Source organism: Sitodiplosis mosellana, unplaced genomic scaffold (assembly GCF_009176505.1).
Source record: "Sitodiplosis mosellana isolate CC-2019 unplaced genomic scaffold, AAFC_SMos_1.0 Smas_scaffold_12, whole genome shotgun sequence".
Classification (NCBI taxonomy): domain Eukaryota; kingdom Metazoa; phylum Arthropoda; class Insecta; order Diptera; family Cecidomyiidae; genus Sitodiplosis; species Sitodiplosis mosellana.
Window position 1 is genome coordinate 1,278,083 of NW_022595254.1, and position 27,986 is coordinate 1,306,068.

The 27,986-nt window shown below is 37.4% G+C and overlaps 4 protein-coding genes across 13 annotated transcripts; 2 read left to right on the forward strand and 2 right to left on the reverse strand.

Moving 5' to 3' along the window:
- Window positions 1-491: 491 nt before the first annotated feature.
- On the reverse strand, window positions 492-4,576 carry LOC129567716 (carotenoid isomerooxygenase). Its single transcript, XM_055444901.1, has 6 exons — window positions 2,925-4,576; window positions 2,422-2,676; window positions 2,133-2,235; window positions 1,162-2,064; window positions 970-1,068; window positions 492-814 (listed from the first exon to the last, which is right to left on the reverse strand). Exons 1-6 carry the CDS (start codon window positions 3,182-3,184, stop codon window positions 644-646), a joined length of 1,791 nt encoding a protein of 596 aa, XP_055300876.1. The 5' UTR covers window positions 3,185-4,576; the 3' UTR covers window positions 492-643.
- LOC129567714 (uncharacterized) lies at window positions 4,525-12,276 on the forward strand. Of its 7 annotated transcripts, none has more exons than XM_055444892.1 (12): window positions 4,525-4,729; window positions 6,000-6,268; window positions 6,373-7,597; window positions 7,668-7,776; window positions 7,895-8,595; window positions 8,668-8,771; window positions 8,856-8,993; window positions 9,087-9,398; window positions 9,499-9,729; window positions 9,810-10,314; window positions 10,392-10,894; window positions 11,014-12,276. In XM_055444892.1, exons 2-12 carry the CDS (start codon window positions 6,104-6,106, stop codon window positions 11,158-11,160), a joined length of 4,140 nt encoding a protein of 1,379 aa, XP_055300867.1. In that variant the 5' UTR covers window positions 4,525-4,729; window positions 6,000-6,103; the 3' UTR covers window positions 11,161-12,276. The 7 variants fall into 7 exon arrangements, with proteins under 7 accessions (XP_055300867.1, XP_055300868.1, XP_055300870.1 ...); XM_055444893.1 differs by having other exon boundaries at window positions 4,548-5,163; XM_055444895.1 differs by having other exon boundaries at window positions 4,550-5,163; window positions 6,003-6,268.
- An 8-nt stretch (window positions 12,277-12,284) lies between these two features.
- LOC129567715 (sarcalumenin) lies at window positions 12,285-19,812 on the reverse strand. Of its 4 annotated transcripts, none has more exons than XM_055444898.1 (12): window positions 19,773-19,812; window positions 19,545-19,692; window positions 17,284-17,373; window positions 17,061-17,219; window positions 16,467-16,660; window positions 16,121-16,267; window positions 15,455-15,611; window positions 14,340-14,500; window positions 13,933-14,254; window positions 13,695-13,867; window positions 13,166-13,621; window positions 12,285-13,082 (listed from the first exon to the last, which is right to left on the reverse strand). In XM_055444898.1, exons 1-12 carry the CDS (start codon window positions 19,785-19,787, stop codon window positions 12,666-12,668), a joined length of 2,439 nt encoding a protein of 812 aa, XP_055300873.1. In that variant the 5' UTR covers window positions 19,788-19,812; the 3' UTR covers window positions 12,285-12,665. The 4 variants fall into 4 exon arrangements, with proteins under 4 accessions (XP_055300873.1, XP_055300872.1, XP_055300875.1 ...); XM_055444897.1 differs by having other exon boundaries at window positions 14,340-14,503; XM_055444900.1 differs by lacking the exon at window positions 19,773-19,812 and having other exon boundaries at window positions 18,643-19,657.
- Window positions 19,813-20,563: 751 nt separating this feature from the next.
- Window positions 20,564-22,017, forward strand: LOC129567717 (protein BCCIP homolog). Its single transcript, XM_055444902.1, has 3 exons — window positions 20,564-20,862; window positions 20,996-21,122; window positions 21,322-22,017. The coding sequence occupies exons 1-3, from the start codon at window positions 20,758-20,760 to the stop codon at window positions 21,984-21,986; spliced, it is 897 nt and encodes a 298-aa protein (XP_055300877.1). The 5' UTR covers window positions 20,564-20,757; the 3' UTR covers window positions 21,987-22,017.
- Window positions 22,018-27,986: the final 5,969 nt, after the last annotated feature.

The following is a 27,986-nucleotide window of genomic DNA, read 5'->3' on the forward strand; positions in this document are numbered from 1 at the left end:
AAACCGATAAAAAAAATCATACAATAACATCGAAAAGGCATTGACTCTGTTACTTCTCATCAACTGGATAAAAATGTTACAGACACAAAGAAAACTGCGCATTCATTGAACAAATGGACGGACCGAACATTTTACAAGAGCAAGGTTTTCGGTTTTGTTTCGCGTGGGAATTGCCGTTTATTGTTATCTGTACGCCTGTTGCGTTTACACTCAGTTGGAAGATTTGTTTTAATTTCGTTGTTTATTTTTGGCCGAAAAATACCTATTGTGTTCTGTGTCATTCATCTTACCTTCAAATAAAAACACATTTACTTCAGGTAATTCATCAAGTTTGAAGCAGACCATCAAACGTGTTCGCATCGAAATATCATTTTTCTCCATATACATAACGAGTTGTAAGTGTTCAAATTAGTTGTATTTTTCAAGACTGCAGGGCTTTTGCGTTTGTTCATTTTATTCGAAGACAATAATGAATTACAAAAGCGTGATCGTATTTGGCGAACAAATATATTTATTTTAATGTACAAAATTGATCTTTTCAGAGAATATAACTTGCACTATAAACGAAATCAAGCGTGAAAATTAGAAGAAAAAAGGATTTTAAACTCTTTATAACATTTTATGCAAGAGCAGTTTTTTGACTTTATTTCGGAGCAAACCATCCATGAAGGCACTTAGGTGTCGGTCCGGGCGTTTTGAACTCACATCGCCCAAGCTCTTTCATAGTTTTCGCACACAACACCAATATGCCAACTCTGTTTACGTCGCCATTCCCCCAGATGATAGCAGCCAAAATGACGCCGTCGTCTTCGTTCTAACGGTTTGAACAAATTAAACCAAAACACAATGAGAATGGTATTAAATGAAACTAAAGTGTAGTTTAAAGGTTTGAAAGAGTAGACAGCGCCTAAAAAATTAATTATAAACGCTGTCAATATACACAAATTATAGTGATTTTTATTGAACTACCTTGGCGTTTGGTGTTGGTACAAAAATCGGTTCACTTGGATATAAGTTCTTTTCATTCCATGTGAGCATCGTTTTATTGTCTGCATCAACTTTGATGAGCTAACAGAAGACGAAATAAAATTCAAATATTTTATTATAGAATTTTCTTCAAGTCCACAAAATGCAATTGCTGAAGAACAGACAAATTCTTACAGTTCCAGGAATATTAGCGTCTACATCTGAGCTGATGGCGTAGAAAAAGCGATAGTTTTTCCCAGCTGATTTTACGTCATTTATGCGAGGTGTTTCACATCCCAAATTGCCCAATTTTTCCGGCACACAATAGATAGATGAGTCTTCCAAATGATAAGCTCTGCATGAACTTTTCTTCATTTCCACCAAATTCTCAGCGTTATAATTTGTTTCAAAAATCAGCCAAAATTTCGAATCAGTTTTGGGTGAATCGATGATGCAGCCGGTGCTTTGATTCTTTTTCAAATAATGTTCAATACTCGATGAGGAGAATTTAGATGCGATTTTCTTCAAACTATTCCAAAGTGAAGGCGTCGGTGGTTCGCGTTGATGCTGTTTGCCAACAGGCAACACAAAACGCAATGGTCGACTTCGGAACATTTTTGAATAATCTTTAATACTGTGCATATTTTCCATTGCTTCCACGTACATGCAGTCCAAAACCGACGGATCTCGATAACAACAGATATCGACGAGGATGTAGTCGCCACGTTCATGTGCATTGATGGTATGCAAATAAAAGAATGGCGCTGCCTTGAAAGTGAATTTACGCTGGCCGGTGCGACGACAAATCACATGGAAAAAAGTGCATTCATTTTGGAACCATTTGAATATCGAAGCCAAAGGTCGCCTCAAATATTTTGCCTTCAATGACTCAACCATCGATATACTCAACGGTTGCTCAATGATAATGAAATAATTCTCAGTTGTTGCAAATGAGTGCATGTACGACGGATTCATTTGCCAACGAGCTGGTATTTCAGCGACAATTGATGCATTCTCAAACATTTGCGTTCCATACGGAAATTTAATAATATTGTATAGCGATCGACCATTTTTTACTGACAATCCCAAATTGAATGCCTATTGTTGGAGTGAAATGCAATGTCACTTGAATTATAACATTTAATTTAAATGATCTTTCGACTTACAGTGCCATCGCTCGTGATGTGTGGATGCGACGTATGATTAACGACTCCGATATACTGTTTCACATCACGGCTTCCAACCGTATCGAGGGAATTAATGTCGATTCTGGAGAGATTTTTTATTGAAATTGGAAGAATTTGAGAAAAAAAAACATTAAAAACCGGATGAAATCATTTCTTTTTTTAATTTTAACGGCTTGAACAAAAGATAAACGAAAAATGTATAACAAAGAAATGGAAAAAGGCCAAAAATAGTGGATAAATAATCTTCTTAACAAAAGTCCAATCTCACCGATGAATTATAGGGCACTCGGTGAAACAATAAAACTCATCACCAAATGGATAAATCGAAATGTTGCTATTATCATTTATCGGATCTTCTGTGAAGACGCTTGATATCCGTTGAAAAATGGTTTGGCATGGATCCGGAACGGTTTTCGTCCCAAAGCTTGTAACCACAATTCGATTAGCCGCCAAGTTTTTCTTGTACGAATCGGTTTTAATGAAACGACACTGATAAGTTACTTTTCCATCGCTGATATCGAACCTAAAAACAAAACACGCATTAGAATTATTTACACCAGTCATGGGAAACCATAGAAATATCACTAATTTCGATGTGCACGTAAATTTACTTGGAATATAAATAGATTATCGATAGACTAGACAAACACATTTGGCTAATTTGTGCTAATTGAAAAAACAAAACTTTTGCATATTTAGAAAAAAAGTCTGCAATTTCAAGGGCATCTTCATGAAGAAGTGCACTTTTAGTTAGATCGAATGCGTACTTACTTGTGAAGTAATGCTGCGCTATCAAACAAATGGTGATACTGCATATTACCGATGTTCAAACCACCTGGTCCATTTCTTAGCAGACTGCCCTTGAGCCATTTTGGTATTTCACCACGAACTTTTCCGTGAATTGGTTTTAAAATCTCTTTTTCACAAGATCTCAACCAAACGGACACATCACAATTCGGATACAATTTGGTGTTTTTATCTTCGATCACGGCAAAACTTTGATTTGTCAACAATTTCTTTGATTTCAACATTTTGCTTGCCTTTTGACTGATAATATATTTTCTAATTCAGACTAAAATTCAATTCACTTTTTGAAAAATTCCAAAGGAAATTCCATCTATTTCACAACGGCAAAATAAATAATGAAATAACGTTCAAGTTTAAAATAGGAAAAAAAATCGGATAAAATTCAACAGAACTCTTGCTGCCTTGCAACAAATTTAATTATTTGATTCAAGTGCTAGCACAGTACTGTGATTCCGTTCTTCATGGCAGTCGCTCTCTGAGTGATTTATATACAATTGTCCACACACTTTTTTCGGCACAAATTGAAACATGTGATATACAGGCACGAACGTTTGAAGAAACCGTATAATTGTATGTGGTTTTGATGAGATTATCTGTGAATTGGTGTCTCCGAACTCAATTGAGGTGCACAAACGAATGACTGAATAAAACAGATTCGTATTGTGTTTTATGCACAATCGAGCCAATCTACGGATTAATGACGGAATAAGAAAGATGAATCTTGAATTGAAAGCATTTTTTTACGCAAGCGTAAACAAATCTTAATGAGATTTAATTGAAGCCACATCAGCTCGTTTTGAAATGGGCGAGAATTAGCTGGAAGTGAATCTCTCGTATTTGCGTCTACATTCTATATTTTAATTCTAAAAATCATTTATGCCAATTAAATATCTATTTATAATTTTAAATCAAAATATTCGAATCAGCTCTAAAATCGACTTGTGACTAACAATAAATTCTTCAAGCGATTGTAAGATTACTGATTGATTGAGTCACATTGACGACTGTTTGTCTAGTTTGAAATTAGTTTCTTGAATCTCAATTTTTAATCGTAAATTACATATTTTTATGCAATATTTTACATTTCAATACATTTACCCTCATATTTTTACAATAACTCTATCGCAATCCAATGGAAAACGCTGTTCGTTTTCATTCAAAATTTTAAATCAGCGCCAAAAAAACCGCAACTGGCGTGAAGTTCGTGCATTTCACCTGAATTCGACTTGCGCGTAAATAATAACACAATCATTGATTGTTTCACACATTGAATCCACGCCAACACACATTCAAATGCGGTTCTATCCGTGTGTATGTGTTGATAGAATAGAAGGAAAGAGTCTCCTCCAATACACTTGCCAGCGACGGTTAAAACCGTCAACGTACCAATGCACACGAGGAATGTGTACACAATAGATAGCTGTGCACAGAAACACAGTACAACGCAAAAGAGAACGAGAACGAGAACGAGAGAGGGACTAACACAATGAGTTGTGTGTGTGATGGGTTCTCAGTGTACACAGGCACACGCATACCGATACATACACCAACCTATGATTCTCTTGTTTATAGCTCTTTTTGGTAGCCATAGTATTTGGCATTCTACACACGATAGTAGGTCTTTTCTCCTGTGCCAGTGAACTCAACACTCAAGAATACTTTCTTCCATTCATTTCGGTTTATTTTTTTTTCTTCTTCTTTTCACTCATCCGATTTGTGTTTGCTTTGCAATTGTTGGTCAATATTCTTCATTTTGCATCAATGAAAAGGTGAATTGAATCAAAACGAGCGGTAATTTTGTTTGTAGCGAGAGAAAAAAAAAATGAATAGTTGAAGGCATAAATAGTGGTCTTACTGACTACTATTGGTTTGGTGTTCGAATTAGAAAAGTGATTGGTGGAATTCAACTGGAATTTTTAATGAGTGATAAAAGTCAATGTGTGTATGTGTGATGAAAGTGGGATTTCTTACATAAAAATCAAATCTCTGCATAAAAATCCCATTTCGTTCCGTGCTATAAATTTTCGATGCAGATATTTTGATGAAAGAAATAAAGAAAAAAATCGCCATGAATATTCGCTTATTAATTATTTGGTCATTCTCCCTATCGCGTAAATCCGATTCGAGACTGTTGTGAGACAAGTCGCAAGAGGAACAGAAAAGAACATATACACAGTATCAACGAAACGGCGGAAAGAAAATGGTGAGCTACGAGGCTACGCGTATGTAAATAGCGCTCCATAGCCAACATGAGTGTTCGGACGTGTGTTACAACGTTTGTAATGTGAATGGGAATGTGTTTCATAAGAAAAAAACCTGTTTTTTTTTCTTACCTGTTACCGACGGTAAACACACATTCGGGTCATTTACAACAACAAGTCACTTGCTCTCTCTCTCTCGCGACTTTTTATCTTGATAAAAACATTGCGCCCGCTAAAAACAGTTTACATTCTCTGTATGTTTATAAATATATAGAGTGCTTGGCGCAGTGAAATAAACCGTCGTGCTCTCAACTCCATTCGCAGATACCGTGCACTCGGAACGGAGAAAGTTAATTGCGAATTGATTTCATTCGTTCTGTTGAATATTATTGCTGTTTTTTTTTCTTGTTTTGAGTGAAATTTTTATGTGCAATAGCATGTGGACCATTGCAATTTATATCAGTTTGTTTGGAGTTTTCAAGTGATTGCGATGGGAATTTGTGTATATATTTTTGGGTTGGGCTTGAGCCCATTCGGATAATAACAGTTGCGAAAACTTTTTCCTAGCAGAAATATAAATAAATATGGAGAAAATGAAAAGCAAAGAAAACAATAATAATTGAAAAACTAAAAGAGTGCATAAATTTGTCTAAAGAACTTGAATATCGTTGTAGTTAGATTATTTTTCCAAGTTTGAAAATAAAAACAAAAGAGAGAAAAAACGCGTCAAGAACAAAGTGTGTGCAAATAATCTTGTTTATTCAAACGAATTTAGTCTGTTTCGCCATTTGTTTGAGAAGCCAATGTTATATATTGTGCTTGAATTGTTTACTTTCAGAAGAAAAAAAATGACAGGTCTGTGTAGTGTTTAGAGCAAGGTTTAGAGTGAGCATACGTCCCTTGTAATTGGCTAACGACAAGAGCAACAACAGCAGCAAAAATATGCAAAATCCAAACATTTCAAATGCCAGCCACTCGACGAATAGAAGTCAGACTAATTTGCTTGATGCACGGTCTCTATCGCCCAGCGTACACATGATGCACAATTTGCACGACGTTTACCCAGCTGATATGCCTCAGCAGCAATTTTATCATTCCATGCCTCATGTAAGTATATTTTAGTTTGGTTTTGTTGGTATTTGCCAGTTAAACATTGCTCTCATTTAAAGAGAAAGAAGAAATGGTTCTAAGCCGTAATTTTGAAATTCCAGGCACAGAAACCATCTATGTCTAACATCCACACCGGCAATCCACCCCATAATCGCACGATGTCTTCAATAATGAATCGAATTGCTGCACCCAATCTGAATCCACCGATGCAATTGCCGTCTTCCACAGCTACCAGCAACGAATTTACCGAACAATACAATCGGCTGCAGCAGGCGAGAATGGAACAACAAATGAAAACTCACAATGAGGCCATGGCACGAAAGCAACAAACATTTGCAATGCGTCAGGCATTGAATCCACCGCCAATGTCACGCCAAGTGTCGGCCATAAATATTCATCAACAAGTCAATACATCTACACAAACCACCCCAAATACACAACATCCACAATCAATTCAAGGTTCATCCACGATAAATAATCCATTCGGTGTTGATCATTTCCATCAGCATCACAGCACAGGCAGTCCAAAACATTTCAACCATATGGAGAAACCGAATTATTTGCAGTTACAGCAGGAGAATCAAAAATTGATTCAATCGCTTCGCAATGATTATAAGCTGAAATCTCAAGAGCAGCAGCTACAACAGCACGCAAGTCAAAGGAAATCAACAAATCCGTTCATACAGTCGGGTGAAATTGAAAACGATACTCGCGGCGATAGCGGTGCTCAAAGTCCAGTTCACCAGATACTTGTCTATAACAAAGAGCCTAGTTCATCGTCAGCCACATCAACGCCGACGAAATTATTAAAATCGCCGAAAACTAAACGCCAACCAACATCGTTGGTCACGTTCTCGGGCTGGCTATACAAACAAGGCTCCGAAGGATTAAGAACCTGGCGACGTCGATGGTTTGTCTTATCGGATTATTGCTTGTTCTATTATAAAGGACCTGAAGAGGAGAAATTATTGGGTTCGATTTTGCTGCCGTCATATGTTTTGTCTGAATGTATACCGTCGGACAGTAAGACCTACAGAAAATACTCATTCAAATTGGAGCATAAAAATATGCGAACATATTATTTGGCTAGTGAGAATGGAGATTATATGAGGAAATGGATGCGAGTCATACGGGCGGCAACGCTCATGCAAAATTTCAATGAAATCCAAACTAGGCAAATGCTTGCCACATCCGTACCAATCAGTACAAACAGCTATGAACCGAACATGGGCTACAATCGGTACGATCAGTATCGAAGTGAGCAAAATCAACGCAGCAAAGTTGACATTCATCCATCGCTTAATCCATTCTTGATTTTTGATGAAGGTAAATGTGACGAATGACTTTCAATATTAGAGTCACAATTCTAACAATTGAATTATTCTTTTGTTTTCAGATAATGAAAGGCAACCGTTATACGTAAATGCGCCACCAAAACCGCGTCGCACTCATAACGAAATGGAATTGTCAATGTTCGGAAATGATCCGGCAGTGTTCCCGATGAGGTGAATTTTTTAAATTTGGTCGTTAGACACTGCGTATTGGACAGACAATATTTGCTGAACATAATTTTTTGATTGAATATTCAAATAAAACTAATCATTCAATCACTTCGCATTTCAGTTCGGAAGCATCGACCGATACAACGCCAAAAGGCTTGCCACTTCGAATGCTGGAATATGAGGACATTTACAATGAACAAGGACGGCACAGCAGAAATAACACCATTAACTTCACAGAAAACCCCGATCATCATTTGACAAACATTCAAAGCTACGAGGTGGAAAATGTATCGGCTGCTTACAATAACGAATATGGTCCGCCAAGAGGCAAGAAAACGTATCAACCGAAAAAGCAACCACCGCGGCCACGTTCGGCCGATTTCTTGGAGTATGAATCGAAACGGCACTTCCGTCGCTTCAAGGATTTCGAAAATTCTGGTCATTTTGCTGAACGAATGCCGTCACGCCCGAAGTCTAGTCTTGATATTAACAGCGCAATGGATAATTACTATTATTCCGAAGCTAGCTATGCCGCCAAGATGCGACAGAGTGCACAATACTTACAAAATCGTAATATGATGTCGACTAGGCGGGAAGACACTCGATTGAATACACTGCGTTATGAAAATGAGCGAAAGAGGCTAACACATGAATTTAATAACTACACCGCTAATTTGATATTGAACAACGGATTAACATTGCCCAGATCGAAGTATATGTCGAACAATGATCCATTTCAATTTTCATCGCTGATGCAAAGCAGCGAACCAACTGATTCTGCTTCTTTCAGCACGGATAGCCGATATTTGATGAAGAACTCGGGTAAAATCAATAGACAATCAATTATTAAATCCATTAGAGTTAATCAGCTAATGGCTTCATTCAATTTTACAGAAAGCAATTTAATGGAACAATACAGATCGAATGATATGATAAGCGGCAAAACGAGCTCGATGTCTATTCGCGACGACCTACAAAGCAGCAATGCTAACATTTGGGTGCGTTCAATTTAAATTGAGTTTGATAGTAATTTTCTTAAAAATTAAAATGTCATTACTTAATTGTAATTTTTCTTTAAGCAGCAACCTGATATATCGGCTGGAACATTGCTTAGCAAGACACATGAAGAACTTGTACTTTTGTTGATCCAACTTCGACGCCAAGCCGATATCAAGGAAAGAGGAATTGATCGACGGTCAAAAGATATGCAAGCGATTCAGGTATACTAGTTAATTTTTCTATTTTTCTTTCGACCATTTTCATTTTTGACTGGATAAACATTTTCTAATCGAAATTAATTTACCCCTGTTTAGCGCCGCTTGAAAAGCGAGGAAGCAACTGGCATGAGATTAGAGCTTATGGGTCGTTTAGAAGTTTTGCGTGAGGAAGTGAATAAAATGGAACAGCAATTCGAAAAGACGAAGCCATTGGTGAATTTGGTGGATAACATGGTTAAGCTTGGCTCATTGTATCGAGCTGGCAGCATCCAATGGGATACCAGTTCAATGCGATCGGGAATGACTTTACAACGATTGCGGGTCAATCAGAAAGAACTGGAGCGTCGACTGCAATTGGATGATCAAAAACAATGGAACAAAATCGATCCAACTCAAATTGAACTGCAAGTGAGTAGATTGTCATTTTTTGACGTAGATATAATACCATTTTATTGTATAATGCATAGAATAATGACAAAACTAAAATAATCTTCTCATCCAAAAACAGAACAAAGTTCAGCAACTATATGAACTGGATCAACTGTTGCACGAGGAATCGAACAATTTGCAAATGCTGCAGCAAGACAAAGATGAAATTGAGGGTGCTCTTGATGAACTCAATCATAGATTCGCCACAAACGATATGTTACCAGAAAACTACATGACTTCAAAGAAGATACAGCATTCATTAGAATTGGAATTGTCCAAAGTCCACAGTCAGCTTGCCGAACACTCACGAGTATGGATTTTTTCTAAAAAAAATAATCAATTTTCCAAGATTTCCGGAAAATATTCACTTATTCTCTTACTCCAAAACAGCGCCTGGAGGAGACTGTAGCGGCCAATACAAAACTCGAACGGGAATTATTGATGTTGCGTCAAAAGTTGCAGGCGTCTCGTGAAAAGAGTTCGGGCCAATTGAGTTACATGAGTGTGATGGGTAATTCGCGAACGGCGGACGCATTTGAATCGGAGCTGCGAAAAGTACGAGATTCGGTGGGCGACACCAAGCGACAGCGTGAGGAATTGAGCATGGCTGTTAGTCAACTGACATTGGACTCGAATGCAACGCATGATCGATTACGTACATCGAGCAAAGACCATTCATACAAATTGAATACGAATAAGCGCTGCGATTCCGATTGGACTGAAACCGATTTGGATTCAACGCACAGGAAAAATGCGAAGAATCTCAACGGGGGCCTATCCAGTTCATCGTCATATGAGCAAACATATCGAAATGAAAACGAACCATATTACTACCAATATCAACAGCAACAAAATGCAGACGATTTGAATACTGACGACCACTGGCAGGGCAATGGTATATTTGAAACAAATGTCAAGTTTTCTTCTTATTTTTCTTGAATTCAATTACAAATTTCTCGATTTTTTTTCCAGACAAACAAGAAATAAAAACGGTTCGCATTGTGAAACGCGAATCGGAACGACGACACCGTGACAAGGATAAACTCAATCAAAATTATGACACAAAAGATTTCCACAATCCGGATGAACTGAACGATTTTCTGTCAACATATCAATCTGAACCAAGAACAACAAATCATTTCTATGAAGACGAACCGTCCGCTGCGAAAGCAAAGTCGACAATAAGGAATGCAGCGCATTCCATGGCTAACACCAATTCCACAGTGCGTAATGACAATATTTTCCATAGCAATACAGCCCGTGAAATTTTCAATGAACATGACGGCAATACGAAAACCACTGCTAAGGAACATCAAACACCAACGAAAACACCAGCAGCCTCATCCGGTACCGCCTCAAATAATCAAAGTAGTCAGTACAAACGATTTACACCACGCAAAAAGAAACGCCATAACACTGCACCGACCAGCGAAAACTTTATGGACTATATGGCCGAACGCGATTCGTATAAATATGTAAGTTTAAAAAAAAATCACTTTTTTTCAAGCAAAAATTTTCTTTTTTTACGTAAACCGCATCAACCGTTCATTGTTCAACGGGAAATTTATGAATTTCTTTCTGTTTTCTTTCCTAGAATAATCACCGAGCTCGAGACGATCTAGACATGGAAGTTGTGCTACGATCAAATCCACCGGTGGAAAATGCCATATCTGGGCCGCCAGACGTCATTCGTTCGGCGCTTGGTCAAAAAAATGAATATCTCTTTGATAAAATGAATTAGATAAATTCGCCGATGACTTTACTAACACACTAATCACCGCTTTACATATCCATTTAATGTCAAATTAATACCTAAAGTGAACCTAAACATAAAAAATAACACACACACACATACACATCCCTACGCGTGGATTGAATTACGTAAATGTATGAACAACAATTATGTAGTCAATATGGAACCACACACTATTATGCATATTATGCAAACGAAACAAGGTAGTTCAAATCAATTATATCCCATTTTATTGGTTAGTAGTATTTAGGCATTATACCATTCGGCATAGCAAAATAAATTTAACTTACATTTTAGCCTAAAAATGATTGTTCATGGCTTAACAAAGGCATTGGCACATACACATCCATATATGCATTAAAATCATTTATTTTTATCGACTACTATTATTGATATCATTATGACAGAAAACAAATCATTGATCGCTTATATTTTCGAACATCCAGTGACTGAAGAAATTGTTTAATTTATTTAGAGTTTTTATCAAGTACAGAGCATTTATGTGTAAATACTGGTGCAAACCCCATTTGTGAGTTATGTGCGAGCATTATACAGCTCGACTCATGAAAGGATCGTTATTCGATCAAATATATCATTTCATTGTATGTTTCATTGACTGTATTGAAAGGTTGAAGGAAATATCAACGGCATCCACTCTCTCTTGCACACACATTGAGTGGCAATTGCATTGTTTGTTTCAATATACAAATATTAAATATACATATTACATACATATTAAGCAAAGCCACTACGAACATGAATTCAAAACATCTCCTATTAGCTACATATTTTAACAGTGGCATATCAGCATAACATAAAATAAAGCCATAACATATAAGCATCAATAAGTGTGAATCGCACAGACAAACACATACACACTCATTCACAAAATTCACAAATGATACAAACAAAAAACATGATACTACTGTGTTTAATTTTTTGGTATAAAGACTTTCCACGATTTTGAACGTGGTCCCATACTAACTCGTAAAATTTATTGCATTTATGTTTTATGAAAGCATTTCATATATCTATATACAAAACGCACGGCTTGAAGCAATATTGAGTTTGAATAAAAAACAGAAGACATTTTGCGAAAGATAACACAAGTGTTTTGATCTCTTTTTTTGTTGTTTTTTTCTTTATTTATGTCATTCAAATACAATATACACAATTTTGGAAATATCAACAAAGTAGTTTTTCATTAGATTTATTGGGTTCAGACTGCATACCGGCTTTTATTTAATTATTATGTATCATGAATGAAGTGTGCCGTGTCTATCTCTTGGTATAGACTCGAAGAAAAAAAAAACAATATCTCTGAGATTCTAACTCCTTAAAACATTAATCTCAATCTTGATTTGATACGAATCTAGCACTGCAAATTTATATAAACAGAAAAAAAACGATGGTCTACCAATGAGAGAAAGATTTATTGTTTTTCATTTTGTTAAATTGGATTATTATAACGAATGTGCTAGCAAATTCGAAAATTATCTTCTATCTTCTTTGGATGTTGGTGATGAATCATTGGCAGCATTGCTTAGTTCTAAGGTGTTTAAGGCTTGAGCCACTGCCCGTTTGTATCGATTTACCAGTTCGGGTAAGTCGTAAGCAATCGAAACGTCAAGTTTGTTGATTGGACAACCGCGGAAGTATGTGCACGTTTCGGACAATTTCTTGAATTCATACAATGGATTCAATTTGAAGAAGTCACGGTACACTTCTGGATCGGGCAAATCGTAGCGCGAAATGTTGGTAAGCGTTGATAGACCTTCGTAAATGTGATAGGTTTGTGGATGTTCGATAATTTCACCAGAGATCTTCTTCTTGTTTCCGAACAATGTCTTGTGATTGTAGTAAGTGGTTAGATAGCAATCCACCATTTTAGCATGATTACGAACGCGAACCTGTGAATGAAGAGTGCGAGTTTTTTTTTTCAGATAAAACATTGGTGATTTAGAGTAAATTATTTTGAAAATGTGAGACTCACAGCGAAACGACGGGCGCTGGCAATCTTATTTTCAATACGATGTTCAATGGCTTGAGCCAAATCTTGGAGCAAAGCCTTCTCTTGGGCTTGCAAGAGACGAACTGGAGTATTTTCCTCGAATGGATGCGACCACAATGACACGGTATACATGACTGGTGGCTGTTGCGACGACATCAATGGTGAGATATTCCAAATCAAAGCACCTTGCACACGCAACAATTCTTCTGGATGCACTTGATCGGCCTTATTTAAAAGAATACGAGTTTGATATTCACGTCCTTTCAATTGGTCAAGGATGGCTTCAGTTTCGGGTCCAACGTCCAATTTTGATGGATCATATGTGAGGAAGATGATGTCAGCACGGTCAATGAACCATTGACATGCATCGTTGAATGGGAAGATGCGAGACACGTGTTTCCGGACTTCCAAAATGCCCGGAATTTCTACAATGTTAACCTTCACAAATTGAATTTGATTATTACCGTGATGAAATTACGTTACTTTTTTTGTTCAAATCTTCAAAATTTACCTTCTTCAAGAGATTGCTTGGCAACTTCAAACCACGCAAGCGATCGGTCAAACCTTGACCAAACTTTTGCAGTCCGGAGAATGTCCAATCAGCTGACAATTGTGTTCCGTCCAATACTTCTTCAGTTTCACCGTATGTGAGGATGTTGAAGTAAGGTAATGATGGTTCGGCTCCTGAAGAAATTCGATAGAATTAAAACAGAGGAATAATAAACGCGTTGCAATTATTCTTGACAAACCAGTTTTGAGTGAGAAATCGGTGTACTCGTTGTCGGTCAAGTAATTGATGATAGTTGATTTGCCACCGCTCCATGGACCCATGAGCAATACCAATGGTTTTGAAAAGATTTCCGGGTCACCAAAGTGACGGTTTGACAAATCACGGTATTTGTAAAGCACTTCCAATGGCTTGATGGCATTTTCGTAAATCTTCTTCAAATCCTTCAATGTATTTTCAGCGACTTTTTCAAGAGCTTCATTTTCGGCGAAATCTTCCTCATTCAAGTTGAGAATTTCATCGATATGGCTGCGGTCGCGAAGGTCTTCTGGAATTTCGGATTCCTATTTCGGAAATTGAAAAATTCATTACGTGAGAATTGTTTTTTGTTGTTGTTGTTGTGTTAAAGTCAAGGCTTTTGATACATACCAACAATAAATCATCAACGGGATAAGACTTAGGGCTGATTTCAGTTTCACTAGCTGAACGCTTTTTGATTGGAGCCTCGCTACTTTTTTCGTCGTCGTCGTCATCGTCGTCATCGTCGGCGGTAGCATCATCATCATCATCAGCTTTCTCTTTGCTATCTCCTTCTTCATCATTTAATAAGATAAGAGATGATTTAATTAACACTCGTCGAGTACTTTGGTGAAATATTGCTAAGTCCTAGTGTTATTTTGACACTGCATATATAAAGCGGTCACTAGCCATATGTATAATTAGGTATGAATCGCATATATATGAAACGTACACAACATTAGAATACTGTACTTTTGTTCCCTACTTCGTTTGTGTAATTTTACGGGAAAAAATAGAACTTACAGCTAACAAATGTTAGCATGTAATTTGATCGTAAACAGTTGGATCAGTAATATTTTACTGAAAATAAATTCATAATAGATTCTCAGTATCCATCAAAAAATTTGAAAATTACGAAATCAACTCATTTGCTTTATTAAAAAGACCAAGCTACACAACCCCTGCACCACACTAACAAAACAAAGTAAAACACGAATTTGCGATGAGCGCATTCGGTGAAGTTCATTTCAATTCTTTTCGTCGTTAGACGCACTCATGAACGCGACGAATCGAACGCATCAACAATGTTCCGTAATGAAAGAAACATTTTTTAATCATAAAATTGATGTTTATCACGTGCTACGCTCTCACAAAAATCAATTTTGCACTTTCGTGACATTTTTATTTTTTTTGTCAACTTTATTAACAAATATAAAAAAGATTCAATAATACATTGAACGATCTGTGTCACAACTTTTGACACTTGTCTCGTAGCGCTAGAAGTGAGCTGTCAGATGCTTAGATGCAGGACCTTCGCCAAGCTAACGGCGTTAAAAATGAGCCCAGGAAATAGCAATATTATTATTAATGAATCCCAGCGATTGATAACACGATGATTCTACGTGTTGCCACTACTACTGCAACACTCGTGCTATTGTGTAGTTTAGCTGTATATATTTCCAGATAAACGAATAGCGTTGCAAACGTATGTACTTAAAAGTATTTGCTCATCAAACTCAACGTACCGTCATCGGCTTCCTTAGCATCGGTCTCACTGCTTTGGTTGTCGTCGTCGTCATCATCAGCGTCAGCATCGGCAGCATCGTTTTCTTTACTATCGCCGTCCGTATCTGTCTGCTCTTTTGAATCATCTTGGTCATCGTCTTGAGCTTCATCATTTTCCTTGGAGTCATTTTATCAAAACAGAATTGTGTTGATTAGGGCAAATTTTGGAAAATCATTTAAAGGAATGAAAATAGAATTATTTTCAAGTTTTGCGATATTTCGACTATTTTGGCTGCATAAACAGTCAAATTTAACACTTAATTTGAAAATAAATTGTTTTAAAAACTTCAATGCCACTAGATCATCTCCACATAAACAAACGCTTAAAAAAACTACAATAAAATAATCTAAAGCCAAAACCACATGCACACAAATTATCTCTATATAGTTCTGCTATAGCAGAACGCATAGAACTTCATTTGCTATGCGTTCGCATAGACACTTTGCATACTGTATGTCTTACTTATACCAAATGAAACGCTATGTGTATATCCGTAGTGAATGTGTGCAAATGTATCCTTTTGTGTGTGTGTGTGTGTGCATGAAGTAAAAAATAATCAAACCATCTCAAAGCTTGAACATAATTCAAGGTTTATAATTGCAGTTTGATGCCTGTATTGATTTACCTTATCATCGTCATCATCGTCGTCGTTGTCAACGTTCTCTTTGGATTGATCATCATCTTCGGCGGCTCCTGTTTTAGCTTCTTCAGTCTGCTCTTTTGAATCATCTTGGTCATCATCTTGAGCTTCATCATTTTCCTTGGAGTCATCCTGTCAAAACAGAATTTTGTTGATTAGAACATTTTTTTGTCGAAAAAATCAAAGTAAATAGACTTTGATTTGTTTGCTACTTTCTTTATTAACCCAATAGTGCATTAAACCACCTTTAGATGGGCTACAACTAAACGGCTGCATAACGTAAATGGTACGTCGTATCACATTGCTTCAAAAGGCTTCTTTATTCAATTACCTTATCATCATCATTGTCATCATCATCGTCGTCATCGGTGTCTTTTGCATCATTATCACTTTCATTCACGGTATCATTGTCTTCTTTCGAGTCGTTATCATCATCATCATCCTCCTCCTCCTTCATTTCAACTGCACCGTCGTCCGTTTCCGCTGAGTTATCTTCATCGCCAGCTTCGGTTTCGTTCGTTGATTCTTCATGCACAACAAAAAATGAAAAAAAAACAACACATACACACAGAGAAGGCGCACATTAATAATATTCTATTTTCGATTCAAATTCTGCGAAAATCACGAAATATTTTTTTTCTTCTCAACACTACAGTTATATCCGCATTACGAACTCAACACGAATTATACAAATGAGAAAATAAAATAAATAAACCGAAATTGTTCACTTTTGCGAAAAATTTCTTGATTATTTTTCTTTAAATTTCTTTATTTTCTTCGAGATATAGTTTGATCAGAGATCAGATGCTCAAACTAATTTCGCCTTTCATGTTCCGTGTCGAAGTCAATTTGAAGGTATTTCAATTTGAATCTGAAAAGTATTTGTCAAACGAAAAACCGAAGTAAGCTAAATCCACCCTGCTACCTTCTTGTGAATCGTTGTCGTCGTCATCGTCGTTATTATCGTTTACATCACTGTTAGGCTCTTCACTATTGTCGTCGTCTTCCGTGACTACCGCATCGGCTGCATCCTCCTCTTCCCTACTGTCATCCACATCAACGACTATTCCAGCACTGTCTGGTTCTAAGCAATTAATAAAATCACAATGAATACATGCGTCAAATAGAACATTCGTTGCTGTTTATACCTTTGTTGTCTCCTTTTATTGTGTTTAGGGCTTTGGCGATGTGTGGTTGGCATTCAGCTTCTGTCGGTGTATCGGCGTTCACTTGAAGAGCTGCAACATCAGAAATTACGTTAGCTTTTCAAACGAGACTTTTGTTTCGATTGCCAAACAAAATGGGATCATAATGATCATGCAATAATTATGGGGACATTATGAAAAGATCAAGCGCCTTTCTATCGTTAATTCTCACGCAAAACGTGATTCGCTATTTTGGTCTCTCTTCATAATAAGATCCAACCGGATCGGCTTTGAAATTGGCATGCATCGAAACAGACGTAGAGCGAAAGAGCATAAAAATGCATTCGCTATGTTTTCTGTTCATTGGCGGTGGCAGTGCGGCGGGGCGATGACAAATTCATTGCCGCCTGTAATTCGAAATCTAAAAACGCACTTTGTGCAGCGAACACAGGACCCGCGACAAAATGGATATTGTTCGAAAGAAAAAAATTGTGTTATTTCTATCGTAACAAAATTGGCAATTGAACTTTGAATCAGTCTCAACAAATTGAACAAAAAGAAACTGTGTATAAGCTATAGATAATCCAAGGACTGCGTGGAATGTTCAGCGAAATGTTGTAACGAACGAAAATTTCATTGTCATTTCCACACTAAAAATAAATAATGCTATCAACACAATTCCATGGCACGCGTTCGAAACACGCTCGCTTAACCAATTTCGTTCACAACCACTCGCAATTGCATAAAGTCATTTCGATTCTCAATTGTACATCATTTTTGCTCGACATTCTTCTTTTTGTATAAAATATCGTAATAATATTTCTTTTTCTTATATAACAAAAAGCTATATTTGCCCGCAAGCAAATGCGAGTACTGAAATGAGTCGGTTGCAGAAAAAAAAAAACAGAGAAGATGTGAGAAACAACGCACGTAGAACGCGATGCGAACGAAAGAAATGAGCACCACCAAACCGAAATGAAATAGAATAAAACGAGAAAAAAGGAGAATAAAATAAGCGAAAATATTGTGTATTGATACACAACATGAAGAGAAGAATATATAAAATTCTAAAAATAATTTGGCGTTTATTCAAAAATAGCACTTTTTCACTTGAATACACAGGATTTTGGGCACTGCGAGAGAGGGACAGTGAAATCGAAACAGTGAAAAATTCGGTATATAGTTTTTTTTCTGTTCATCTTCACACAAATCGCCAATGGGCGAATATGAGTAATAAATCGCGAAGAAAATTTTCTTTCGGCACACAAATGGACTACTAGGCTATTAAGGTCGCGCGGCACTAGAGCAATCAGCGAATGACGATGAAAAAAAAAAGTTCGGGACCAATTCTTATTTACTTACTGGAAATAGTGAGAGTACATAGCAGAGCTATGCAAAGCAATCTCCAGATTGACACATTGGCCATGATTGATCGATTTCGAATTTGGTTCCGTTGATTAGTAAAATCCTTTTTTCAATTTTTTTTTGTATGTGTATTTTTGATATTTCACAATTTACTTGCACATTACAAATGATTTTCTTTTTTTGCTTATTCTATTTTATTTTTTTCACTGTAAAAGTCGCAAATGAAAAAAATAACTGAAAATTGTTCCACTGTAACTATAACTGTTCCTATTAACTAAAAGCACGAAAAAAACGAACGAAATTTATTCCTTTTTGATTGGTGTTAGTAATTTTCACGCACTGCGCGATTTTTCTTCCCGTTTGAGTGCGAATAGATTCAACTAGCCCGGTTCTAGAAGAACGTCTGTATGACGAAGAAAATGAAAATTTGAAACGAACAAAAGATCAACGCGAAAATATTGCAGACGATCTTGTATATTGGTCACGATCAACCCGATCGCGCACAACGTACTGAATCATAAATCCGACGAAAAAAATATTTTTAATTTGAAGTCGGAACCTGTGAGAGAGAAAGCACCGTAAAAATATTCTTTCCCGAATGCTCAAAGTGTCAGTGTTTGCCGTTTTGGCTGCGGTGGCCGAACAAAAACATTATAGCCATGACATAAGATTCGAAATGTGATTACCAAGACACCGAATTTCTACTTGTTTTTCTCTTACTGTGCCTTCACTTTAGTATGTGCGGTACAGAAGTAGTGTAAACATAGGACGCTCGATCAAACCGAACAGAATGTGTATGCGAACACATAGAACAAATAACGAGACAGCAAAAACCTGCGCTGTACGTGAAAAAAACCGATGTGTCAATGTGAACGGAGATTTTCTTTTTGGACACTCACATGTTTTTAATGCCCATTTCAAATTATTTGGCCGAACATCTGTCTGTGCGATCCGCTGCTTTTGCTGTTGACGCGAGGCGAGTAACGATCCGCCTGAGTTTGTGCCGTTTTTCCCACTAGTCCACACAACGCAGCAACAACACGGTGTCTAAATTTAAAATTATTAAATTGACAGATTGCCTTTGCGCACACCACCATACGCAAATTGTCGCCTCAGTCATACTGTACCGTGGTTACGCTCATTTCGGTCACACTTCTCGAGCGAAAGCTGATTGAGCTGGGAAACCACAATGGATTTTGTAAAATCTCTTAGCTCGCGGCTTTTGGCGACCGTTCCTTCGTTAATAATAAGTCGAACACCGCTTCTATGTGGGTCCGATAAATGTCATCGTTTTATTTTGATCATTCGCAAAACATCACATTCTTGAAAACGTTTTAGAAACCTGTTTTCTACGTTTGCGCACATTTCATTCATCTTTAAGATGGAAATTCTTCGCAGTTAAGTTGTTCCGGCGCACACTAAACGATTTTGTCGTAGGTCTTTATCCTTCGCCTAATCGGATTTCAACGAAGTCGAGCCCTTGGTATTTTTAATACGTCTGAAATGTTCAAGGAAAAGATTAATTTGAAAATTGATCGTTGTATTATGAAAAAACTCGAAACAAAAATATAATGCTTAATGGGTATGAAGGAGTGGAGACGGCCGTTGCAATTTAAATATCGTTACTTTCATTCAAAAGTTTGTTTCGGTTACTAGTTAAGATTTTCTTGGCTCTTCAAAAACTGTAATTACTTCAATTTTACCATCAATTGCTTTTAGTTTAATGCTTAAATCCTATTTGGAGCCGATAAAAATTAGATTCCATTTGAAAATATATTCAGTAGACTAAATGGAAAGGTGTGTGAAAATTTCAATCGATTGCCTGAATGATGGAGCGCCTTGAAAAAATTAACGCCCAAACGTTCATTCCAATTGTTCACATTTGACGTTTCTACTTCCAGGCCGTCCACATTGAGTGATAAACGTCAAAAATGCTTTGTTTTTCACGTGTTCATTGAATTGCCGAACATTTATTTTGATTTTTTGCCTGTATCAGCACGTTGTGATTGCACAGTACCGCGGTATTTTCATACACATACACGTCAAAACTATTGATTAGGTTATTTTTTTTAAATTCATTACATCGACGAAAAGTGACAAAGACAAAAAAAAATGTCTACAAAAAACAAGCAAAGAAAAATGAATGAAGAAGAGTCGGACGATTCATACAGTTCGGATTCGAGTGGTGATGACAATGAGGCATACACTGGAAACGAGGTAATTTGCATTTTGCAAAGCAATCATCTATTAATATCCCACATATAAGCTAAATTTAAACAAAAAAATTCCCAAGTTTGATCAAACAACGAACTAGAAAAAAAAGCAAATTGTAATCGGTCGCATTTTGCAGGTGATTCAGGTAGAATTCGAAGGACGCAACCCGATGACATCAGATTTTCATGGTATTCGCCAGTTGTTGCACCAGCTGTTCCTGAAATCCGATATTAATTTATCGGAATTAGCCGACATAGTCACTGGTATGTATTTCGTGCGCCGCGTAATTACAACGCGATTGCGATTTTTTCCAAGTCGAAGTCGTAGCCGGCAAAATGAATCGTCGTCGTCGCCATTGTTGTACGAGCAGTGAGATTGCGTGCTGAAATTGCACGATCGTGATTGATAACATTAGTAATAGCTGAAAATGTTGTTGTTGTTTTCTTTCCTATCCCATCGTAGATCAAAATTTTATCGGAAGTGTGGTGATTCAGAGTTTTCTCGATGGGGAAGATGACGAGGACAGTGACGATGATGAAAATACCGGCACGAATTTTGACTCGTCAGGCACGATTTTCGGTATCACCACCGCTGTAAATATATCAAAATCGCAGAGTCATGGTTGCATCGAAGATATACGTAAGCATCTACAGTCGAAATGTGATCAATTTGCGCAGCCCGAAGTCAAGCAAGCCTTCGACAATGCATTGAATGATGACACAAAACAAACGGCACTTCTGATCAATGAACGTTTTATCAATATTCCGCCACAAATTGCGGTGCCATTGCTTGAAAATCTGCAGAAAGAAATCGCTCGGGCCGCCGTCAAGAAAGAGAAATTCCGATTCAACAGCTACATTATGATTGTAAAGTTTAGTCGAAAGAAGAGCAAAGGAAAGCAAAAGGATCAGCCAGAGGATATTTTTTCGAATGGCGAAGAGGAAATCCTTGACGAATATGCCGATACCAGTTTTGAATACAGTGCCGAACGAGAGACCGATTCAACGCTATCAGGCAACTGGACAGAAAGTGATAGTACGCTTGTGCCGCATCGCAAAGTTGTTATTTTCGATGCAACCAAATTACCATTTGTAATTGATGCAATCAAAGAATTAATCAGCGAATAAACGAAAATCATTTCAAATGTGAATTCCAAAACCGAAAACGTTTTTTCTTTGTTTGTTTCTTCTTCTTTTGTGTGTTCCACTTCATTCAGACCCTTTTTTTTCTAAATTCGCAGCCAATATTAAAATAATTATCTCGCGAATGATGAAAATGCATGCAAAGGAGGTTTTGTGTTAAAAATCGGTTTTGGCTTTTCATTACAATTTCGATTATGGATGCAACAATTTGCTTCGATATTTATATATGTATATTGTAAAACGTGTGTGCATATAAATAGTCGTCTGTTTTCTGTGGAAAAATGAAATTTGAAATTTAAATTTTGGTGCACGAATGATCTCTCCATACACAGAGTGAATATATGTGGAATACGAAGAGAGCGAATGGAAAAAAAAATGCAGGCTCATTCACTTTGGCAGCGACGACGGACGACGATGACGACGATGACGACGGTAACCTCTCATCTGAACTGCAATCACAATCAAACACATGCACTGCTTAAGAATTATCTTTATATATAAAGCGAACGATTCAGTTCCAGACGAGACTTCCTTCACATTTGTCCAAAACTCGAAAAAAGTTCAATAAATGCTGCTGACCCCAAATTCGTCGGCTAGCGCGCTGCTCACACACATTGTGAACCAACCAACCGCCCGGTGAGTGTGTGATTGAGCTGAGCTCTGAGTTCAGTGAGTGAGTGAGTGAACGAATAAAATTCAGTTTTTCCTGAAAACACGTGAGTGACTGTGCTCGTTCTTTGTGAGCGAGAAAACGAGAGAATATATTGGCCTGGCCATCGTTGCCAAGTACATTTTTCTCTTATTTTTTTTCCCTGTAAGTTTTACTTCAACACACATATGCCAATGCTCTCTTTCATTCGAAGCCTCTCGCATCGAAGTGCGCTCTGTGCGGCTATACAAATATGTGTACATGATGTACAAGCAAATGAACGACCGGCGAATAGGGCCAAGTACATTGACTCCAACGAAAAGTGAAACAGAAACTCGATTTTTCTTTCCATTTTGACTCTCCAAAAGCATATAACATCAAATTCATTTTTTTTCTGTTCTGTTCTGTTCTTTTCCAAACCTTCAAGTATACACATATCGTTAAACCGGCCGCTTAAGCTAATTTGGAATTTAAGAAGAGAGAGATAGAGAAGAAAGAACTGTTCTAGGCCTATGCTGAAAGTGACCACAGTATGTGTGTGTGCGCGCGAGTGAATGTTAGAATCCGAAATTAGGCAAGAATGTTCATCTTTTCTCAAAATCTCTCGAAATGCTCACCAAAGAGACAACGAATTGAACTGTTGATGAGAAGATACGAACGAACGAACAAATGAAACAAAAAATACGACAAAGAATGCTTCGAATTCGAGTGTTTTGAGACAAAAGTTTTGTCTGCTCTCCGGCATAATTACACGAGAAAAATTAAACGCTTGTTATACGCATGACTTTAGATAAATATATAGATGAAAACCACTCACAATCAAAAGCTCGATGCTCATTTTAAATTGCCAATATTATAATTAAATGTAATTTCCATTGATCTGTGTCCGTGCCCGCTCCCTCTCTCTCTTTCTCTCGCATTTTTCGGTGCATTTTCATTAAATGCTAATTTCATTTGATATCTCATTATAGATATTTATGAGTTTGAACACATATCAAGTTGAGAGAAACGAAAAAAGGTAGCGGATACACGAAATCACTACACCGAAAATCCAATTTTTGTCAATTTCATTTGATATTTGGCCACTTGATCGTCGAAAACCACGCTTATGTGTGTGTGCCCAAGAAACAAACGAACAAATCCCAAAAGCGAATCACCGACGAAAACGACGTGAATCAAAGAATATATATATATATTTCCATTTGATAGGAATTGCGTGCTGGAGTTCGGTTATTGAGAAAACCCCTTATTAAACATAAATAGAATAAAAATATAAAAATATTTGGTTTTTGGTTGCGGTTTTGCTATTTGGCCTAATAAACAATTCTGGCCACATCGATTATTTTCCGTTTGGTTGCGAAGCTGTGTGCCGGTTCCTGTGCCTATGCCGTCGACCAAACGCTGCCTAAAAATCGAAAAATTCCTTGAAAATTGCATAATTAAATGCTCGGGATTCGATTTGTTTAAAATTATAGTTTTCGATTTCGATGAATATTTGCCAGACAAATGTTTAGCTCAAGTATTTCTCTCAATGTTCTTCTCTCATGTGCATTTTGATGTGATTTGCAACGAGAGCGCGCGAAATAAAAATGCATACAAATGCTCAGCATTGGAATTGGTGGCATTGAACATTTTCGGATTACATTTGTTTTCTTCTCGCACATGCACAGTAAAAAATAAAAGTCCACATCTAGCCGTTTTTTCAGCTAAAAACGCATTCAGCCGATATTGCTGCTAGTAATTTGAGCTGCAGGCGAAATTCCGCTTATAATCTAGTCGGTTTTTCGTCTGAAACTCAATTTACTAGGCAAAATATAAGACTGGGCGCCTCTACCAGTCGAAAATCCGCCTAAGTGTGGACTTTTATTTTTTACTGTGTGGAAGAACAATGGAATTGGGTGGCAAACGAGTGCAAAAATTCCGCGCCGATGCGAATGCGTCAGATCAGGGAAATTTTTCGGGGCGCAAAAATTGTTTCGCTTTTCAAATTACCCAACATTTAAACGATTCAACGAAATAACAATTATATCAGCCAAAAATCCAATCCTTTGGGAGCACATTTCGTACAGCGATGCGCTGGGTTTTTGTTTCACACGAACACCCATTCACGAAAAATTTACATTTACAGCAACGATAAATGAAAATAGCAGCAGCAGCAGCAACAACAACAACAAATAGCTCGCGCGCCGTCGACTGACTCGCACGAGGGGCAAACGTTCTCACTTGCAATCAGTAGAACAACAACAACAACAAAAAAACGAGACAATGCTAGATCATTGCCATACAATCAAACATTGCAGCGATAAAAGCGAATGAATTGCAACCTCAAACATAAACGCGAGGCGTTTCCTATATACAGTCATACAAAATTCACCGTAAACAATATGATCGATCGCGTGGATCTCCCCGTCCAACGATTGCATCGTTCTCTATTACTATCGAATGGATGCGGTGATAAGGAAAATTGTGTGTTTTATCACATTTGATTTGAATTTTACGAATGAAACGATGACTCGTGCGCATGCGAAGGATAAACTCACTTTGACACATTCTTTTCCTGTACGATCTCGATCGAAACACCATCATATTAAACACATACCCAGTGCAGTAGTTTATTTTCTCTCTCTAAAAGCGATTTTCTCGGAATTTGCAATTGTATAATCGCAACTAATCGTTCGATATCAATTTGACATGATGTGATGTGCCCCAGCCAGCATATATGTTTATATTCTATTTGATCGATAGATCGATCGATCGATCTCAATCGTGCAATTTGCTACGCATTCATGATGAAATGCGCTCCATATATCCAGTGAACATAATATACGCATCAAATGCGGAAACTCATTCATAGGCGGTCGTAGCTATGCCATATAGGTGACATATGTTCAAGTATGAGTTGGTTCATGCTGCTGCCACTGCTGCTGCTGCTGCTGTTGAATGTTGCTTTTTTTTCCTCTCCATTGAATCGGTTTTTTTCGCTTCTTATTTGGTTTTGCTTTGTAGTTCGAATCGCACATTGTTCATGTGTGAATAGACAAGCGCGGTGTGAGCATTTGAAGAGCAATATATAATATCACGTTTGCAATTCCACAAACGAAATGCATGTAATGCAAAGAGCAAATGATTGCTACGCCCGGCTAAATACACACACTCATACGGCCCCAATCGGTCGGTCGATTACGTATTGTGTCACACGTACAGCGCGAGCTGCGGAGACGGCAGTAGCAGCGAACGCGTGCACATTTTTTTCCCGAGCAAAGAGACTCTCTTCAGAGAAATTCGTACACTATCAACGCGTACTGGCCGTATCACCATCGATGGAACGCTTTTCCTCTCATTTCTCTCGCATTTCTTTTCGCTGCGATGCTGTATGTTGCGCGCGTGCACACATGCATACACACAATGTGCTCTCGCGCACAGTATGGGTTGAAGCGCACACCGTGTGTATCAGCAGCACAGCCGTTGTGTCGATTGAACATGTGCTAGTGGCACACACTACGTAAGTATAGGTATTTCGATCGATCGCCGCTATAAAACATCGTTCAACTTCGACTTACTCGTTAGTTCAAACATATACACCGAACGCACAGTATCAACGAAAGAATATTTCGAGGTTTCTCTCTCACACTTACCCGAAATAGACAAAAAACAGATCTTACAATCAAACAAATCGAATTACATTTTCCAAAATACGTAAATTTTGTTCCAAAAAAAGTCCAAGTCAAAAATCAAAACGTTCTCGTGCCGAATCGCCACTGAATTTAATGTGTGTTCAAATAGTGATTTCTTTTAACAAAAACATACAAAAATTAAATAACGATAAATTCGACGCGTAAATTAAAAAAGTATTAGTCATTGTTTCGCGTTCAAACCACATAAAACGAAACAAAACACGTAGCGTAAATTTACAAATTGATTGATCATATCACGAACGAAAAAGATAAATTTTCTAAAATTAAGTTATACAAAATGAATTCAACATTGGATCCAACTGGCCATTATTAGATGTGCCCCAACAAAACACACAACCAACGAATAGCAAATGCTTACACACACCGGCTACGTAATAACTAAAAAAGCATATTAGTCAAATCATCATCACCGTTGTCGTCAATCATCATTGAATCTCCCCAACAGCAGCTTGTTTTTCAACTATCTATCGCTAGCGCGCCTATCAACGTCGTCGACTTTGTTGCACAGTCAAGTTTTCATTGCAGTCAAGTAATTAGTTATAAATTAATTACTCATACTTCATTTTTGTGCTCTGGGAAGTGCTGCGGATCGCCTGTTAAATTTGATAGCTACTCGTAGCAAATAGAGGAAAAAAAACATTGTTTTGAGGGAATCCCAATTGATCAAGCACAATGAACGATACATTAGACCCAACTGGAATGTACTAGAGGCGGCTGACGTTTGTTGGATTTGGCAACACAGCAACACATCATACAAGGTACACACAAGTCAAAGCATTTTGTGTTAGACGCAAAAAAAAATCACAAGCGACAAAGAAAAATCGAATCGCAATCGAACAAACGAGCGCGATTGAAACCAGCTGAAACCTGAAAATAGAAGTCAAACAGAGGGATTGAGACGATTTTGTCATCTCAATCAATTGCCAAAATATATTTTTCTTATATTTCTAAATGGAATCGATGAGCACACATACAAACAAAATGTTTGTGGTCACAAGAAATCAAGCGAATATGGCGCAAGCAATAGCTCCCAACACTTCTGGAGACACACTCGATCCAACCGGCAATTATTAGCCGAAAGCGGGCATAGAAGCGAGAATTAAAAAAAATGTAGAAGAACACACTCGCAATCAAATGACCGAACATCATGTCAGACGAAAAAAAACAACAACAATAACAAAACCAGCCGTTGTGAACTTTTACGGAGGCGAATAGATCGATAGCGATAGCAAAGCAGAAAGCAAAACAATGCGACGTTTGGAAGAAAATGGAGTTAATACTGATTCCGAAATCTTCGTCATCAAGACCAACCAATATCATCATCATTTCCCCCCACACACCGAGGCCGAGTGATTTGCATCACTCAAAACGCCGATTTTCTGAAAATGATAGAGTCCTGTGAGATTTTCGAGTCTATACATTTGAAATATGTTGAATAATGAAGAGTATTCACATTTCCCACCGAATAGAAAAGAGCGCATCAAACACAGCCGAATTGTAAATTGAGAGAAAATTGCAACGAAAACAAAAGCATATCCCGTTTCAACTGTACATTTGGGACAGTCGACTTTTAGTTTGATAGATTTTTACAAGTCTCTCATCACCTCACCATGTGTTCATCGTTCATTTATATACAATTTT